General features: G+C 35.8%; 1 protein-coding gene, 1 long non-coding RNA gene and 3 pseudogenes across 2 annotated transcripts; 1 reads left to right on the forward strand and 4 right to left on the reverse strand.

Annotated features, from left to right (window-relative positions):
* Window positions 1–4,982: 4,982 nt before the first annotated feature.
* On the reverse strand, window positions 4,983–5,619 carry LOC147943486 (uncharacterized). The gene is made up of 2 exons (XR_015598152.1): window positions 5,354–5,619; window positions 4,983–5,255 (listed from the first exon to the last, which is right to left on the reverse strand). It is a non-coding gene; the product is annotated as an uncharacterized LOC147943486 (long non-coding RNA).
* On the forward strand, window positions 5,619–6,873 carry LOC147943487 (uncharacterized; annotated as a pseudogene).
* A 2,500-nt stretch (window positions 6,874–9,373) lies between these two features.
* Window positions 9,374–10,752, reverse strand: LOC147943488 (F-box protein DOR pseudogene; annotated as a pseudogene).
* Window positions 10,753–13,180: 2,428 nt separating this feature from the next.
* Window positions 13,181–14,353, reverse strand: LOC147943489 (putative F-box protein At3g23960 pseudogene; annotated as a pseudogene).
* A 1,002-nt stretch (window positions 14,354–15,355) lies between these two features.
* Window positions 15,356–17,607, reverse strand: LOC147943490 (uncharacterized). Its single transcript, XM_087512259.1, has 7 exons — window positions 17,508–17,607; window positions 17,322–17,393; window positions 16,960–17,170; window positions 16,748–16,874; window positions 16,370–16,657; window positions 16,042–16,272; window positions 15,356–15,842 (listed from the first exon to the last, which is right to left on the reverse strand). Exons 1-7 carry the CDS (start codon window positions 17,605–17,607, stop codon window positions 15,570–15,572), a joined length of 1,302 nt encoding a protein of 433 aa, XP_087368385.1. The 3' UTR covers window positions 15,356–15,569.
* Between the last annotated feature and the right edge of the window lie 1,072 nt (window positions 17,608–18,679).

Genomic DNA, 18,679 nt, shown 5'->3' on the forward strand with positions numbered 1-18,679 from the left:
GGATTGGCAATGAGTTTCCTCTTCCATTTACTAAAGTTATCGATCGAGTGTTGCGTCGAGAAATGGTTAGACGATCGTCTGAGACGCTTAGCCGCCGCGATAACATTGGTGGAGAGGAAACCCTAGACTCGTCTGAGTATTAAAAAAAAAAGTTTGAAATACAATAGAATAGAATGTTCAAGTTGTTTTATTCCACAGGGTAGAAGAAGTATTTATACACATACAAGTTTCATAAACGTGATAGAACCGAATACTAGTAATATCTAGGTTTATAAAATATTTACATATTTCCTATGCTATTACCCCCTCATGTTGATGTAACACCCAACGTGGACAAAAGTCTATCCGGCATAAAATTTTTGAGGAAAAATAATAACCGATAAAACTATACTAACATTATCTTTTTCTAAACAACTATACTAACATTATCATAAATTAATTGAAAGTTCATAATCGGTTATTATTTTTCCTCAAAAATTTTATGCCTGAAAATTAGAAATAGAAGATGAATTTAAAGTTAAGTTTACTAATCGCAAGAAAAAAAAGAATATATGCATAATATACAAATATATGCTCTAAATTGCGTATATATATGATTTTTCAAAGAAAAGTTTGGTCTCGTAGTTAAATTTTGACCAAAAAAAAAGAGAAAATATCATATAGTTTATAAAATTGTCACATAGCTTTACTTTACAATATGAAATATCCTCATAAAAATGAGACAACTTTATACGAAATTATTTTTTATAAAAAAAAGTTTTAATAATATAACGAAGTTCAATATGGTGTATTTAGCCCTGGGCAAAATACCCGAACCCGAAAATCCGACCTGAACCCGATCCGAACCCGCATCCAAAATTTTAAAATATCTGAATGGGTTTAGGATTTATTGAAACCGGGTACCCAAACCCGATCGGATATTTTCCGATATCCGAACGGGTACCCGAATTAACCCGAACATGTATAAACATAGTGCAAAATAGTCAATTGTAGGATTCAAACCGATGACCTAAAGCATTAAGTGAGTGCACTGTAACCATTTTGCCACTTTAATATCTTTAACTAATTCTCAAACTTCCACTATTTATATATTACTATGTACAACTTTCATTTTTTAAAAAGAAATTTTGATATGAGAAATTTTACTTAATATGTAGAGACTTAATTGCATTTTTTTATTCCATACTCATGAACTCTAGATACCAAAATATTATTTTTACATATTAAAAAAACACAAAGAAGAAGAAATGCAAAACAAATAGAATATTTTCCACTAGAAACATGTATGTCATACATTTTCTTCACCTTTAATATCAGAGTTGGAGAGATTTGAATTCGGATATTGAACGGGTACCCAAATCTGAAGTATATTTCGGGTATTGAACGGTACCCGAACCCGATCCGAATCCGATGGGTGTTTATCCGAAATCCGATCCGAATACTAGAAATACCCGAATGGGTCTAGGACCCTTTTACCGAAATACCCGAAAATCCGAAATACCCGATCGGAACCCGAAGGGGTACCCAAATATCCAGGGCTAGGTGTATTTGAAGAAACTATTTTGTTATGAGACAATTTATTTGTTCATATGAAGGTAAGTATCTACGATCCTTTTTTTTAGGATAAATAATTGACGGTATAATTTATTTATGGTATTATAGTAATTTTAATTTTATAGTTTTCTGAATTCTTTTTTGTTATAGAATTAGTATTATCTTTTATATACATATAAGAGCAATATTTTTATATTTATTAAAATTGTTTAAATGTTTAATTTCTTATAATTATCTTTTTAATTTTAAAATTTGTTAAAAAAAGAGTTTTTGTATAACACATGATAAAATCTCTAATCTTTAAAATTGACACTTGTCATGATCTGGTGAGTTACTAACTTTGAAAAACAAGGTTTATATAATAAGATTAGTTGGACAAGTAGTAAAATTATTACATATGAGATTCCAAAATATGAAAAACATATATTTAAGATATTGTTACTTTTTCAAATATGAGATAATATTAATTTTCAGTTTTTTCTTTGAGAATTATGTTTTATTAATTTTTAGTTGTTTTTAGTATTAAGTAAGATGTAAATTTGATACAATGCACATATTTTTTTGATATGAAAATATTGAAAGTTACTCATTGGGATTGAATGGATAATCTAATTTTATTCTGATGTAATATATAGAGAAATTGTATTGCAAGATGGAGTGTGTGAACTATAAATTCAGTTTTAAAAAAATCAAAAGAAATAAAATTAATATTTGGAATATAACTTAAAATTTCACATATTTTCCTTATATCCGCGTTAATACGCGGGCCTAATGTAGTGGATTATAAAAGGATCAAGATTTTGGTTTAAGGAGGTAATTTGATCAACAAAAACATTAATTCACATTTCTAGATGCTAATCTTTGTGCATGATTCATGTGTAATATGTGATGTAAACACTTTTTTTTTTTTGTGAGCTGATATGTATGATTACTTGGCCTTTCCAGTATACTGTTTGTATGCACACAGAGTTTTATACAATTTGTAAAAAAGCCACTTAAATTTAGAGGCTACAGTCAGAAATCAAGTTAGACGATCACCCAATTCATGTTTAAAAACCTAAAGTTTAGGCTTTAATTAGGACAACTCAAATTGCTCCCGAGTGTACTGAACAAATTCTATAAGTATAGAAAACATATCCATAGAAACTGAGAGAAAATTACAAAATAGTTATCCAAATAAGCCAGCCAAAAGGAGATACACTACACAAAACCAGTAGAAAGATACACTACACAAAACCAGCCAAAACCATTCTATTTGGTAAGACTCTGTGTTCTCTGGGATAATAAAACGCAGGTTCTACTTGATTCAATCGAAATAGTACAAAACTAGCTCTGCAACAAGGGTTTCACAACCATCCTTTTGCCAAGGTCAAGCAGCAACCTTTAACTGAAAAAGCAATATTCTTGTTCTTAACTCTTCCACCTTGATCTAGCATCAGAATATCAAGTTTAAGAAATCTCTGTTTTGGATTAGTATTTATTAAAGATTCTGCAAATAACAAGACTATCTATCATCCATCCCCTTGCTGAATGTGCCACACGAGATAGCTTTTTTAAACGCATATCAAGGAGATAAAGATGCTAGAATATAAGAAACACAAAAAAGAAAAGTAACTACTCTGCTCTTATTCACACAAAAAGAAGTTCAATATGGCCTATTTGAAGAAACTATTTTGTTATGAGACAATTTATTTGTTTATATGAAGGTATGTATCTACGATCCTTTTTTTTAGGATAAATAATTGACGGTATAATTTATTTAATTATGGTATTATAGTAATATTAATTTTATAGTTTTCTGAATTCTTTTTTGTTATAGAATTAGTATTATCTTTTTATATACATATAAGAGCTATATTTTTATATTTATTAAAATTGTTTAAATGTTTAATTTCTTATAATTATCTTTTTAATTTTAAAATTTGTTAAAAAAAGTTTTTGTTTAACACATGATAAAATCTCTAATCTTTAAAATTGACACGTGTCACAATCTAGTGAGTTACTAACTTTGAAACCAAGGTTTACATTATAAGATTAGTTGGACAAGTAGTAAAATTATTATATATGAGATTACAAAAACGTTGAAAGGGAGTCTTCATCTGATAACTCGCGGACACAAGAGAGGAGTACTCATTTGGATTTTGGAATTGCGGTGCCGTGAAGAAGAACAGCTCATTTTCTTTTTCGCAGGCGAACAAAAGTTGTGGGCGAGTTGAAGATCTGGTCAAGTACAGCTCTGTGAAATCTGGACGGAGGAGTATGGAGGCCAGAGCTTCGATACGCAGCGACATCTCGCTATAGATTTTGTCGGCAGTTTCAAGAGGATATCAAAAATGAGATCAACTGGGATCGGCTCTGGTTGTGTATGGCGCCGGGAAATGGTTAGAGCATCATCAGACTCAGAGTCGTGCCGCCGCCGTGTTTTCATGGATTTGGTAATATGGTTTTACTATTGTTTACATTAAAACATTTTTGTTTTTTTTTTTTTATGAACATCCAAGCGTATACACCAAACTATGACCACATGGATATATATGATCAATGTATTCAAATTAAAAGGAAATTATTGGCCTATGCATTTAAACCCTAAATCCTAAACATTTAAACTCTAAATCCCAAACTATGACCACATGGATTGCGTATCATGGATTCGGTAATATGGTTTTACTATTAAACAAAGTTTGATAGTCTAACCTGAGGAAAGTATTCCTCTTTTAAAAGATTAATTTCACAAATCATAACTGAATCAGCAACCCAAATTGCAAATTCTCTAACTCCCACCAAATTACATCCAAAAAACACCTAAAATCCAAAATTAAACTTTTCTACATCTGAAAGCATCATTCACTTATTGTTCAAATCAAACATCAATCTAATTATAGTTTGAAGATGAGAGATAAAGAGAGGATGGATAAGATGATTGAAAAATGAAAGTGTATGAGATAAAAGAGAGACAAGAGGATGGAGAAGAAAGGGTTGATTTTGATAATGAGAGAAAGAAAGAGATAGAGACAATTAGAGAAGCCATGGAAGGAGAAGAAGTTACAGGCTATTGGTGTTTTGATACAGTGAGCAAAGGAGAGAGAAAATATTAGAGATATGGAGATAATAGAGGAAGAAAGAAAGATCTTAGATGTATTGTTGTTAATAAAGTTTAAGCTAGAGGATAGCATAGTTAATAAACATATAAAAAGTATAGCAATAGCTGAAAGTGGGTGTAGGTGATATTACTTTGTAGAAAAGTGGGTGTATATGCAAAATTCCCTATTATTAATGAGACAACAATTGGATAAAACAAAATTTAAATCAAGAACCGTACCGGTAGCCGAAACTCTACCGGTTTATGTTTTGCTTTTCTTCATATGAATGAGATATTTCAATTACCCGGTTTGAGTAATTTTTAATTTTGAAATATAATCCAAAAAATGTTTTTGAATTTTCATTTTTTTATAGATGATATGGATTTCTCATATAACATCTCTATATATATAATAGAGAAGTACAAATTCAAAAATTGCCAAAAATTTCCAAAATTGCCACTCAATTAGTTATGAAGGAGAGTGTTTATTGAAATTGAAAGGGGTAATTTTGTCAGAAATTGTCAATCGACATTACCCGACCCGTTCAAACAAGGATCCGCGTCCTTTCACTTATAACCCGGTTTGTATGTTGTTGGGCTTCGACTCCATTATCTTCGGCCTCTACGAAATCCAAAAAAAAAAAATCCTTCCGATTATTTGTTTGAAACATAATCGAAATTATCAGAAAATCTTCAAAACTCAATCACCACAACAATTACCTGAATCATCGCTCAATCAAATTTTCAAAAATTTATCCAGAAAATCTTCAAAACTAAATCACCACAGCAATTACCTGAATCATCGCTCAATCAAACTTCCCTAAACTCAATCCTTAATATTCGAATAAAGATTTTCAATTAAAAGAATCAAAGATTTTGTGCTTGCACACAGTGTATCATTAAACACTCTAACCTAAACACTAATACGTGAACCACCTATAAATATACTCATCACCACATAGATTAAAATCATCACAAATACACCATGGGGGTGTATTGAACTTGATATTTTAAGAGATTTTGGAATATTCTGAAATCTCCTGTTATTTAATTGATGATTTTTAAAAATCATTTGAAATCCTATGTTATTGAATATGAAATTTATAAAAATCATTTAGAATCTCTTGTTATTCAATCAATAATTTATAAATCTCAACTCAAATCTACTGTTATTCAAAAAATCACAATTTTTTATAAAAAGCTATAGAATGGGATTTTAGGATACTTTTCTAATATTTCTAGTTAAAAAATATGTCTTACAAAATCCCACCCTAAATGGTGAAATTTTGAAAGAAAATATTCTTTTTAATAGGAGTTCAACATCTACTGCAATTTTTTTTTTTTATAAGTGCAACTCTCTACTGCTCTCTCTTACTCTGCCGGCGTCGTCACAACTCTCTCGGCCTCCCCATCACTACTACGGTCTCAACTGCCGGCGGCGCCACGACCACCACAACTCTCAACCAATCCATCTCTACCACAAGTAACGAACCTTCTCCGTCACCATCATCTAACATCGATTCTTTATCCAATCCTCTTTGCACATGCGTTCTTCAAACTCCAAACAAAACCCATTTTCACCATGAACCATCTTTACAAGCTTCTCTTGATCTGATTCAAGAAACCACGGCTTCTTCTGTTGATAACTTCATCTACATATCAAACCCAATTTACTCAAACGAAGCTACAAGTAAACAAACCACACCGTTTGAAACACCTCAGTCTTCACCGTCACGGCTTGAAGATGATTAAGACGACGACAATATAACCGAAGAAGATTCAACACCAACATTGTCTCCAATGAAGGATCTGCCTGAAAAGGCGTGCTCTGTTTCACTAAAAGACCGACCCAATATGTATCAAAATCAGATGTCTCAGCCACCTCCGCAGCGGAGCTTCCGACAACGGCGAGTCGGCGACGGTTGGTAACAACTTGAGACATTCATTCTTCTGCTGCTGCTGCATTACATATCGTCAACAATTCAATATTTCACGAGAGAATAAAACAGATCAACAACTTCATTTTCTTGTGGATGTGCTAAACAAACCATCGTTGATTAATTTCCAACTACTTTAAACACTCATTGGCAAAATGAGTTTCTCTTTGATCGTGTAGTCATCATGCTCATGAGGAATATTTATAGTGTTCAGTGTCATCATTGTAACCGGTTTATATCTCATGAGAGCTGCAGTTTCTTCATATTAGATTAATTTTTTTACGAACCTCACTTTTTGGTTAACAGTGACAGCTCTTTATTTTTTCGAAATGCATATCATCTTGGGCCTTTTATTTGTGTCGCAGTTACTTCACCAACGATTGGAAAAAGAACATGACCAATGTCTATTTTTCTTCTTAAATTAATCAAAGTATGAAAGAAGCTTACGTAAATTAATCAATGACATTCCAAGTTGCTCTTTTTATTTTATTTTTACATATCAAAATCACCTAAAATTCAATAATCAAATCTCAAAAATCTCAAAACTCAAATCTCATCAAATCCTAAAATCCCAAATTTAATAACCAAATCTCCTAAAATTACACTCAAATCTCTCACAATTCTAAAATATTAAAATCTCACTAAATCTCCTAAAATATCAAGTTCAATACACCCCCCATATCTCGACTCTAAAACTTTGACACATATATGAACATATGAGTCCCCGTTTTTTTAATTATCTGTATAATTAAGTATGCTCAAGTATATGAACGTGAAATGGCTCTACAATCTTGCAGTGATCTCCTTGGAGCTGAAGCTTTTCTGGTTGTGACTATCGCTGGTTTGTCTACGGAGGTGAAATCAGGACAGATCTCAGGTTTCACGGCGGGAGCATGAGTTGTTTCGTGAGTAAATGCAACCAGGTCTCTCAGTTCAGTTTGTGGCTGTGAAACTGCAGGCTTCTGCAAAATGCAATGTTCAATTATAAGATGGGAAGGCACCATTGTGTGAACAAGAGTAGCTTTGCGCGTCTCTGCTCTTAACTCAGCTTGTGGTAGAGATGTTGCAGGTTCAGGTAGAGGAAGAGAAGGCACAGAGTGGACTAGAGCAGCTATGCGTGTCTCCGTTCTTAGCCCAGCTTGTGATTGAGAAGTTGCAGGCTTCTGCAAAACGAACGAAATATTCAGGTAATGGAAGAGAAGACAACACTGTGTGACGAGGCGTGAACATCCGCTTCTTCTTAAACGGGTCATCTCATAACATGCCCCAGTTCAATCCTTTGTGTCAAGGACAGATCATGACTACTAGAAGTCTATAACATGTATCTTAGGGGGTTAGAATAGGGTGTAGTCTGTTGGTAATTGTACATATAGTGGTTTCTCAAGACCGAGGTTTTCTGCAAGCCATGGAACCCTTTCAATCCTTAGTCAATATTAATCCAGTGAAAAAAAAAAAAACATGTAACCAATGTCACCGTAAATTGTCGTGGCTGTAGATGGATCATATTTAATTGTTTTACCATTTAAATTCTAAATTAAACTATATTTAAATATTAGCATTTAAATTAAACTTACAAGTATTATGATACACAAACTAAATTATACGTACTATTGTTTTTTTTTTTTTACAACATAAGTACTATTGTTAAATAACAAGTATTATGATTCATTCTTAGACCAAAATTATTGTAAGTGTTGAAATAAGTTAATAATATGGTTTCCAAAAATATTGTACTTAGATAATTTTTTTTTAACATGTCAAAAGACCCTTTTTTAAAAACGGGTCATGTAATTTGTGTTTTTGTTTTGCAAAGCACTAGGATTTTACATAATTAATAAATTTAATTGGTTACCACTTTTGAAAATATAGTTATTTTTCTATTGTAATGGTTTTCAAGATAAATAAAACGTAAATGACATTAAATAGCAAAATATATATCATTTTTTATTTTCTAAAATATACTATAACATTGAAATCATAAGTTATGTTTTAAACAAAAAGTTTTGTACCGCGATGGATCGCATGTTAATTAGTATCCACATTTAGACTTATTAATTAAAGTAAATTGTATTGGACGGATGCAACTGCAGGTCTAAATATTTCAATAAAAAAATAAATATATTTTATATATACTACAGTAGGATAATTTTCTGTGGGGGCTAAAAATCTTTAAATCAGTTGCGCGACAGGTCTAGCATAACGGGTTTGAACTAACCAACACTAAAATTTTTAACTTAATTATTTCTTTTATTGTATTTTTATTATATGAAATACAAAATATGTCAATACATCACAAAATATATTATATTATTTCTACTAATACTTAAAGATTAACAATAAAAAATATATATTAAAAACACAATAAAATTAAAAATCATCCCACGGTGTACCGCGGGTTCAAACCTAGTTTTTATTCGTCGAAGCTTCTTATATTAGTAAATGAATCATCACAAAATAGAACTTCATTTTATGACGATCTCGATAATCTCTCGGGAAGTTTTCAACTTTTGATAAAAAACAGTATTTTTAAAAAATGCAAGTATGCAACTCACAGGTCCTACTTTTGGCATCGAAATATCTTGAATCTAAAAACTCTTCCACCTTTCATCTAGCATCAGAATATCAAATTCTAGAATCCTCTGTTTTGGATTAGTAGTATATAAAGAGTCTGCAGCTTCAAGACTATCTATCATCCCCTTGCTGAATCTGCCACAAGAGATGGATTTTAAATGTATATATCAAGGGACATGCGCACGAGAGATGGAGATCTATAGATGACTAACATATAACTCATCAATACAAAGGTCACAAAGTGGCTTTATTCATGAAGAAACTGAGTATACAAGGCTAAAACTTACTTTAGAACAACCATTCCTCAATGAATATATATGAACCATTAGTGCAAAAAGGAATAAATATAGTATCCAAAAAAACTGAATACTAAGAGCCGATGATCCGTTACAATTGCATAAGCTTCACGTCCTCCACCTGGTCTAGATAGGTTTGAACTCTAAGATGGCAGTACACATCCATTCCTTGGATTTCAACTTTTATGATTGTGTGCCTCTCGAGATTGTAGTAGAAAATATTGAAAATGGTAAATGGATAGCGTTCGGACAACACAATATCATTTGTACTAGTCAATCCAACAAAACATAACTCAGCCTTTGGAACTATATTCTTCCACAACGGGGGCAAGTCATATACGACCATTCATTTTTCTCAGCGTCTACCAGAACCCACAACTCAAGACTTCTAGTTTGGCTAGTAACTCTTTTATTACCCCTATCTGACTGAAGTGCACCTAATCTACCCTCATAGTTAACCAGAGTTGATTCACTAGACATTGCTATATCTTTCTTCACAAATCTAAACGTTTCAGACCTAACATCAAAGCAAACTATTGTAGAAACCCCTGAACGGTGATCATCGACCAAAGCTTGATAATACAAACAGCCATCAATGCATATCCCACGATATATAGGACGATGGGGTATACAACAATCAATCTTTCTCCATGAAAGTGTTTGAGTCCCTAATGTCAGAATTTGACACTCCTTACAGTTCCCTTCGTTTCTATGACGTGGCAAGGTCATGGACAATAATACCTTGAATAGTTTACCAATGGGATCATAAATAAAAAAGCTTTTCACCTGAACCCTTGTCGTCTTCAATGCGGGTAAAGGTAAGGCTTGTCGTCCAGTGCTAGGTTTGCATATCATTGGTACTATTTCCTTCCCTCCCTCTAAGTTCCGCTGATATATAAGACAGAACAAACCGCCAACAGGAACACAAATTCGAGGGGAACAACAATCAAAGGGGGGCTTCGTGTGATAAGGCCGGGATACAAGAGAAGAGTTCTGATCTGGATTTTGGACCTGCGGTGCCGTGAAGAAGAACAACTCGTCGTTATTTGGGCTGGAGAACAAGAGTTTCGGGGGAGTTGTAGATCTGGTCAAGAATAACTCCATGAAATCTGTACGGAGAAGTATGGAAGACCATAGCTTCGATACACAACGACATCTCGCTATAGATTTCGTCGGCAGTTTCAAGAGTATTTCGAAGATGAGATCAACTGGGATCGCATCTGAGTTTTCTCCACCATATATTGACTGACTTTGAAGCTCGTGAGTTGAGTGCAATAGGACCATCCTCCGAGACGTGTTGCTGCTGTGATTTCATGACGGAGAGACTGCGTTAAACCCTAAAGCAATGTTCTAAAGTTTTCTTTATGTACTAATCTATATTTTATTATATAAAGTTGGTTTTTCTCTCTTTTGTCTTTTCGTTCATAACATAAAATCTAAATTTAATACATCAATTAATTCTCTCATATTTTGTAATATTTTATTATTATTAAAAACAATAATTTACACTAAAATATAAATTAAAAACAAAATGAAAAAAAATACAACCAAAAAAAATATCAAAATGAAATATGAATAAAGGTAACATAAATATAAATATTTCTATCATCACATATAATAATTGTGTAAATATTTGTAAAATACTAGATATAGGAGAAAATAAAGCTATCATATATTTAATAGAACAACAATTACTATCAAGAGTTACAATTATTAGGATAAAGAAAAGAAAAGTTTTTTTTTTCAAACAAACACAAAAATTTAAAGTTTTTTTTTTTTAATATCAAGAGGTTACGTTATTCAATTTCTCTTGTTAAATTATAAATTCATGTTCTCCATTAAAAGTTGGTGTATATTATTATTTTCAATTATAATATAATATAATTAATAATATATATATATATTTAAAATTTGAGACTATGTTTGTTAGTGTTAAATTATACATTCATGTTAAAGATTAGCACATATTGGTGATTCGGCAAATATTAAATAAATCATATTACCGATAAAAATTCATGTTTTTGGAAAATATTAAATAAATCATGTTTTTTGGCATTTTTTCTTCCAATTAAGTTTATAAATTTACTAATTTATAACTTTATCTCTATTTTTTTATCGGAAAAATGTCATAAAAACCTGAACTTTGCAAAAGTGGTGAAAAAAAACATCAGCTTTGTATATGTTGAAATAAAGCTTTAATTTTGATTGACTTTTTAGTTTAATTCTAAACTTTTGTTGACTATAAGGCACGTAGTTAACAAAAAATAACAAAGAAGACGTTTGGACCGCTTACCTTTAACAACTATAGCAAATGGTACTATTTTAGTGTTGTTTTTAAAGTCAATAAAGCTATAGGGAGGATCCCTATATTGTTTTGTAAGATCGTGATCTGTCTATAAAAGTCACCGCTTAGACATAGTGATGTGATATCTCAAACGATCATCACTATCCTATATGGGGATGGACTTACAAGAAAGGCAACCAAGCATGAGCTTTTTGCCTCCGGGAAGTGTATCACTCCGGCCGATGACTCTCTCCAACGTCGACGACTACATGGTTTGGGCAACATGTTTAAAGTCTCCATGACTTTTAAAATAATAAACTTCTCAGACCTAAAATCAAAACAAACTATCATATACTCTTCAGAAAACATGTTGACACGAGCTATATAGTAGTAAACACCATTGATGCATATCCCTTGATTTTAATGTATGGGATCATGTGGTGAGCAACATTGGATCATTCTCCATGACAATTTCCCTGTTCCCAACGTCAGAATCTGATGCTCCTTACAGATCCCATCAAATGACCAAGTCATATACAGTACCTTGAATTGTTTCTTAACCGGATCATACCCAAAATAGCTTCTCAGCCCACTCCTCTTCCTCGTCTTCATTCTAGGTAAAGTTAAAGATTCTCCGGTGCTAGGGTTACATATAACCGACACCAACGCTGGATTTTTCCTTCCCTTTAAGATCCGTTTTTCAGTAAGACAGACGACGCCGTTGCTAGGACCAATGAGTCCACATGCGTTGGGGAAATGTGCAAGCTGATTGGCTTTGATGAGGAGACTGGTGTGAGGAGAAGAAGACCAACCCTTGGTTTGTTTCGCAAGCAAACAACAGCTGCGGGCGAGCTGATGTTTTGGTCAAGAACAACTCCGTGAAATCTGGAAGTCTAAGTATGGTGGCCCAGAACTTGGATACGCAACGACGTATAGCTATAGATTTCGACGGCAACATCGAGAATATCTCTCGTTAATGAGATCTGTTGGGATCGGAAATGAATGTTCTCTTTCACTAATTAAGTGAGGTATTCGATCGTGTATTGCGTCGTCGGGAAATGGTTAGACCATCCTCCGAGACGTGCCGCCGCCGTGATTTCATGGTGGAGATACCGAGTTTGCAATCTCCATTTCGAAAAAAAGATTGTGCATGCTTTTTTGTTTAAGGGAAACCCCATTTAGCCTAAAATTTAGGCCTAAATATCGGAGGTTCGTTAAAGCTGATCTAGCAATTATGTAAAGTGATAAATAAGATAATAAGATTCATTAAGTATCCACATAAGTTTCACAACATCACAGATTCACCGGAAACATAACATACATATCCAACAAGGAAACAAAATGATAACTTACCCAAGAGATGCGGAGAAATAACGACGACTCAAGTAAGATTCCCATGGTCTTTATGATGAGAACTTTTAAAGAGCTATGTTACACAACCTCTTCAAGTTATAAATTCCTAAAATGCTCGAATAAGCTCCACATTCTCCACATGGTTTGAAAAGTCGTCAACACTATCACCATAAAACCCTTTCATTCCTCTAACTCCAACTCTTACGACAGTGTTCTTCTCAACATTGTAGTAGAAAACATAGAAAGGCTTATACAGAAATGCCGGCACAAACACAAATTCATTTGTACCAACCACTCCGAAAAAGCGTAATGTGGCCCCCTCAACTGCATGCTGCCAAACAGGAGGATATAATACAAAAACATGCTTGGACCATTCCTTTTTTTCCAAGTCGTCGAGAACCCACAACTCAAAACTTGTATCTCTCCCATAAAAATATTTAGACATAAGGGAACCTAGTTTCCCATTGTAATTTATCAGAGTAGTTGCACCTTGCATCGGTCCACTGAAGTTCAGAAAGCTGAACTTCTCAGAAGTTAAATCAATACAAACTACCATTATTGATTGATCAAAACCCCTGTCGGCCGCACCTAGATAGTAGAAAACACCATTGATGCATATCCCTCCAGATTTGGGATAATGGGGTAAGCAACATTCGACCATTCTCCATGATGGTTTCCCAATTCCTAGTGTCAGAACTTGAAACTCGTCATATCTTTCATAATCTCCGCATACACCTGACATGTTAGCGGACAATACCTTGAACTGTTTCTTAACTGGATCATACCCCATAAACTTAGTCAGCCCAATCATATAGCAATCGGGCTTCACTACCGGTTTCACTTCCGGTAAAAGTAACGATTGTCCGGTGCTGGGGTTGAATAGCAACGACAACACTCCTGGAGGATTTCTCTTGATACCTCTAAGAAGGACGAAGCCGTTACTAATACCAACGATATCATATAATTTGAGGGAATGGGTAAAACGACTGGTGGCTGCAGCAAAGGACGAGTTCTCAACAGGGTTTTGAGGATGCTGTAAGGAGAAGAAGACGAACCCATTTTCCTTTTCGTCGCGGAAGGCGAACAAGAGCTGCGGGCGGTCAGAATAAGATCTGGTCAAGTACAGCTCCGTGAAATCTGGGCGGCGTAGTACGGCGTTCCAGAGCTTCGACACGCAACGACATCTCGCTATAGATTTCGCCGGCAGCCACGAGAATATCTCCATCACGAGTTCGATTGAGATCGGCAACGTGTTTCCTCTTCCATTTACAAAGGTCATCGATCGCGTATTGCGCCGAGAAATGTTCTGACGCCGTGATTTCATGGTGGAGACTGGAGACACTGCAGCAAGAAGAACCCTAGACCCGCCTCAGATTCTTCAATGTACAAAAACAACAAAAAAATAATAATGTAGTCTCACTTTGCCCTAAACACGCAGTATAATAAAGTTTAGAGTTTTTCTCTGTTAATCAAAAATCTTTGGTTAAAAGAAAGCCCATCTAGCCCAAATGTTCAGGCCCGTTTATTGGATTAGGATTTATAAAAAAAAAAATACAAAATTTGGAAACATGCATTGACCAAGAATTCAGAGAAGAAGGCATTCACATTGTGATAATATTTGGGGGGTGTATTCAACTTGACATTTTAGGTGATTTGCACTAGTAAAAACAGAGCCTATAGCCATGGAATATTCCGTGAATAAGGTCATATTTTCGTGGCTATATGATCCAACAGACCCGGCATGACACGGAAAAATATCGTGTCTATACGATCGTGGACTAAAATATTTCGTGGCTTTTCGTGACGTTATAGCCACGATTTTGGCACGCGTGTTTCGTAACAATATTTGCCACGGAATAGCCAGGCAGATTTTCGTGGTTATTAGCCACGATTTTGGCACGCTTATTTCGTGAGAGTAATTGCCACGAAATGGTCAGGCATATTTTCGTGGTCAGCTAGCCACGATTATGTTCATGTCTATTCAGTGACTATAGTGGACACAAACCACTTGTGTCTAAACAGTGCCATTTCCTAACCACGAACCATCGTGACATTGCCATTGTGACAAAATTACTATGTCACAAATATTTATGTGACTAATCGTGGATTGCAGATTCAATAAAATATTGAAACATTTACCCTAAAATTTCTAAATCTGAAACATGAAATAGAAATTATAAAAACTGAAAACGTGAAATATAAAATCTAAAATACAATATCATATATTTCCAAAGTTTTACAAAAAGATCCAAGAGATTCCAAAAAACTTACAAAAGCCGATTAAGTCTTACAAAAGTTGCAAATATTTTGCAAAGCTAAAAGATAAACAATCAAGCAAAGTCAGCTTGTTGAGCTTGAGTCAAAGGTGGAGTCGAGGTCGAGGCAATATTAGGCATTGTGGCATTCAGGGCAGTGGGATTACTAGGTGTTGCAGCAGGAACAGAAGGTTGAGTATGATTAACCTGTTGGACAGTAGCAGAATTCACCCCAAGAGCCTATAGAATCACATTTAGTGAAGCTCGTGCTGCAGCCATCTCGTCCTTGAACTCACTCTTCAAGGCAACCATATCATCTTTGAGTGTTGTCATGTCAGCCTTGAGCGTTTCAACATTAGTGTTGACAGTTTCAGAGTTCTTTTCCAAGCCAGAGATACGCAAGTCTATGTCGAGATTGCGTTGAAGAGAAGCTGGGACAGTCTCAGAAGGATCGAAATCCTGGTATTGAACACTGCCTATTCCATAAATGCGTCCTTTGCTTGACTTACCCCGCTGTGAATGGATATAAAACCAAATGAGTATCAACCAACAATCAAAGACAAACATTCAGACCAGAAGTCAAAAACATCCAGTCACAACAAAAACTAAATCAAAACAATTAACATTCTCTTATGGATTGTGAATGAAACGTGCATACATCATACAAAACATAATCCACGTAATACAAAAGTGAAAGTTATTTCAAGAGTACCTTGAGATATTCTTGGTTTAGCAGAATGTGGGTAGGAGTAGCATCACTTGAGTCAGTTTGGTTGATAGAAGTGGGAGATCCATCATCATTCGTAATCAGTGTAACAGCTTCCTCTACATCAAGTACAAGGGACTTAGCTCGTTCATCAATGAAAGTTCCATCTTTACGAGTGTGAGTCTTCCGCACAAGATCCGTGAAAGGTGGTGGTTGATCAAGACCAGACGCAATCATCTGCACAATAAAAGAGAAAAAAAAAACAGAAGTATGTTTATTACGGATTTATACTAAGATAGAAACAAAAAAGAGAGGTTTAACAGTTTATCATTACCATATCATACTCAATCTTTAAAAAGTTCTGAGGACCTGCACAATGTTTGTGCATCCCTTTGCCATCAGGATCTGATGTACGAGAATTAGCAGCTGACTGGCTCCTCTGAATTGCTGCTTCGGTTGCCCATTGCTCCAGCAGTTCAGTCCAATCCTCATCATCAATGTACTTAGGTTTCTTACCTTCCCTCTTCTTCTTGCTGATGCGCTGACAGATTGTAGTTTGCGTATGCAGTTTCCAGAGGAAGTAGACCAGGTTATGAAATCGAGACTCCCAATAAAAGTTTTGCTACAACATTAAAAGAAACATTAGTAAATATGACTAAGTAAACTTACAAATGTAAAGTAAGAAATAGTAGTATAAATTCTAAACATTTACCACAAAAGTTTGCCACCAGTTTGTTTTCCTCTCCTGAGGAACAAATTTCCAGCTTGACCATGGTCCCATGTAGTTGCCTTGCCAAGTTGTCCGGATGAATTTGTGGACAAAGGGGTCTATACCAAACCTGGCAGAAGAAAAATGAGAATCAGAGACAAAAAAATTATACATTCATGCTATAGACATTCATAGAATTTTGCCTTTTAACTTACCATAAAGCACCATTGATTTTCCTTGGATGGAGGTGTGGTTGGCCTTCTCTTGAGGCAGCACGTAGTAATGCGTCTTCGGTTCTACGAGCGTAGTTGTTTGCAGCTGAAGATGCTGCGCTTGTAGATCCAATAGCTCCTGGAGGCATGGAAGGACCTGGAGGACTGGGAGAACCTAAAGGTGAAGACCTTGTAGGCCTTCTCTGTTGCATATCTGAAAACAAAGCATAACACATATCGTTTATACATTGAAACAGACCGAAAACCTAAACAAAGCAGAACTCTCAAAACAGATCCAAAAACCTAAACGTTTATACATTGAAAGGGAAGAAACTCATATCGAGAAAGAGAAGAATACGATTTACCCGGCAGATTCAAGTCAGAAGTGTTGGATATGGGCTTTGCCCCCAACGTTCCTGAAGCCCAAACAGAAGATTCTGAAGAGATTTTGGGCCAAAAGTCTTGGATCAGGCCCAACAGGCCGCAGGGGCAAAATCGTCATTTTGCCTGAAGACAGAAGAAACCCTAGGTCAAGGTCCCACTATAAATACCTGACATCATTGTCAGAAAAGGGAATCCGAAATTCTGGGCAATTTGAGAGAGAAAAGCAATTATTTTCATATTAACTGCATTTAGCTCTGTAATCGCCATTTTTTCTGTAAACCCTTCTACAAATTCTACGTTAAATAAAAGGACCATATCCGATTCATCCCACTTTACTCTTATTATTTATATTGTCGATTTCATACATCAACAATTTGGCGCCCACCGTGGGGCCGAACGAGATCCTTTCATTTTGACGAGAAGAATTTGAAGAACAAGGCGTTTTCGGAAAACCAGAAGCATGTCTCAGACCAATCACTCAAGCAACGAAGGCGTGAACTCCTCCCCAGCCTGCGACGTGTCTCCTCCACGCACCGTATGGGGGCGCACCCGTGCGAGGACGCAACACTCACTGACCGCGCAGCCGTAGGCACTACGCGTGTCGCTCCCACCAATGGCGTAGCCGAAGGCGTTACGTCCCTTGTTCGCGAAACCACTGGAGTCAATCCAACCGACCGTGAAGCCGTAGGCGCTACGCGTGTCGCTCCGACAAATGGCGGAACCAATGGAGCAATCCTTCCTGATCGAGTAGCTGTTGAAGACGCTCCAAATGGCCGCAAAGATATGGGCACTACGCGCGACATTTACCCCCGTCGATCATCCAGACACGTGAAAATCAGTCAAGCCGCGCTTGACGAAGCTGTACGAAGAACCTTGGACAAGATGAGCGGTCAAGCGGCGCAGATAGAATCGCAAGGACGAAATGACCATGCAAGGTATCATCGGCGACAGGAGGATGACGCATTGGCACCACGCACTCCACGAGCTGACCTCAACGCTCCGCGAGCTGATCTCAACGCTCCGCGAGCTGACCTCAACGCTCCGCGAGCTGACTTCAACGCTCCACGAGCTGACCTCAACGCTCCGCGAGCTGACTTCAACGCTCCGCGAGCTGACCTCAACGCTCCGCGAGCTGACCTCAACGCTCCGCGAGCTGACCTCCACGCTCCGCGAGCTGACCTCAACGCTCCGCGAGCTGACCTCTATGCTCCACGAGCTGACCACCATGCTCCGCAAGCTAACCATTACACCGCTAACATACCAAGAGCTGAGCACAACGTTAATGGAAGGCCCCGTCTCTCGTCGATCATCGTCGGACCCAATGGTGAGCAGCCAAGGG

Source organism: Camelina sativa, chromosome 5 (genome assembly GCF_030686135.1).
Source record: "Camelina sativa cultivar CO46 ecotype springtype chromosome 5, ASM3068613v1".
Classification (NCBI taxonomy): domain Eukaryota; kingdom Viridiplantae; phylum Streptophyta; class Magnoliopsida; order Brassicales; family Brassicaceae; genus Camelina; species Camelina sativa.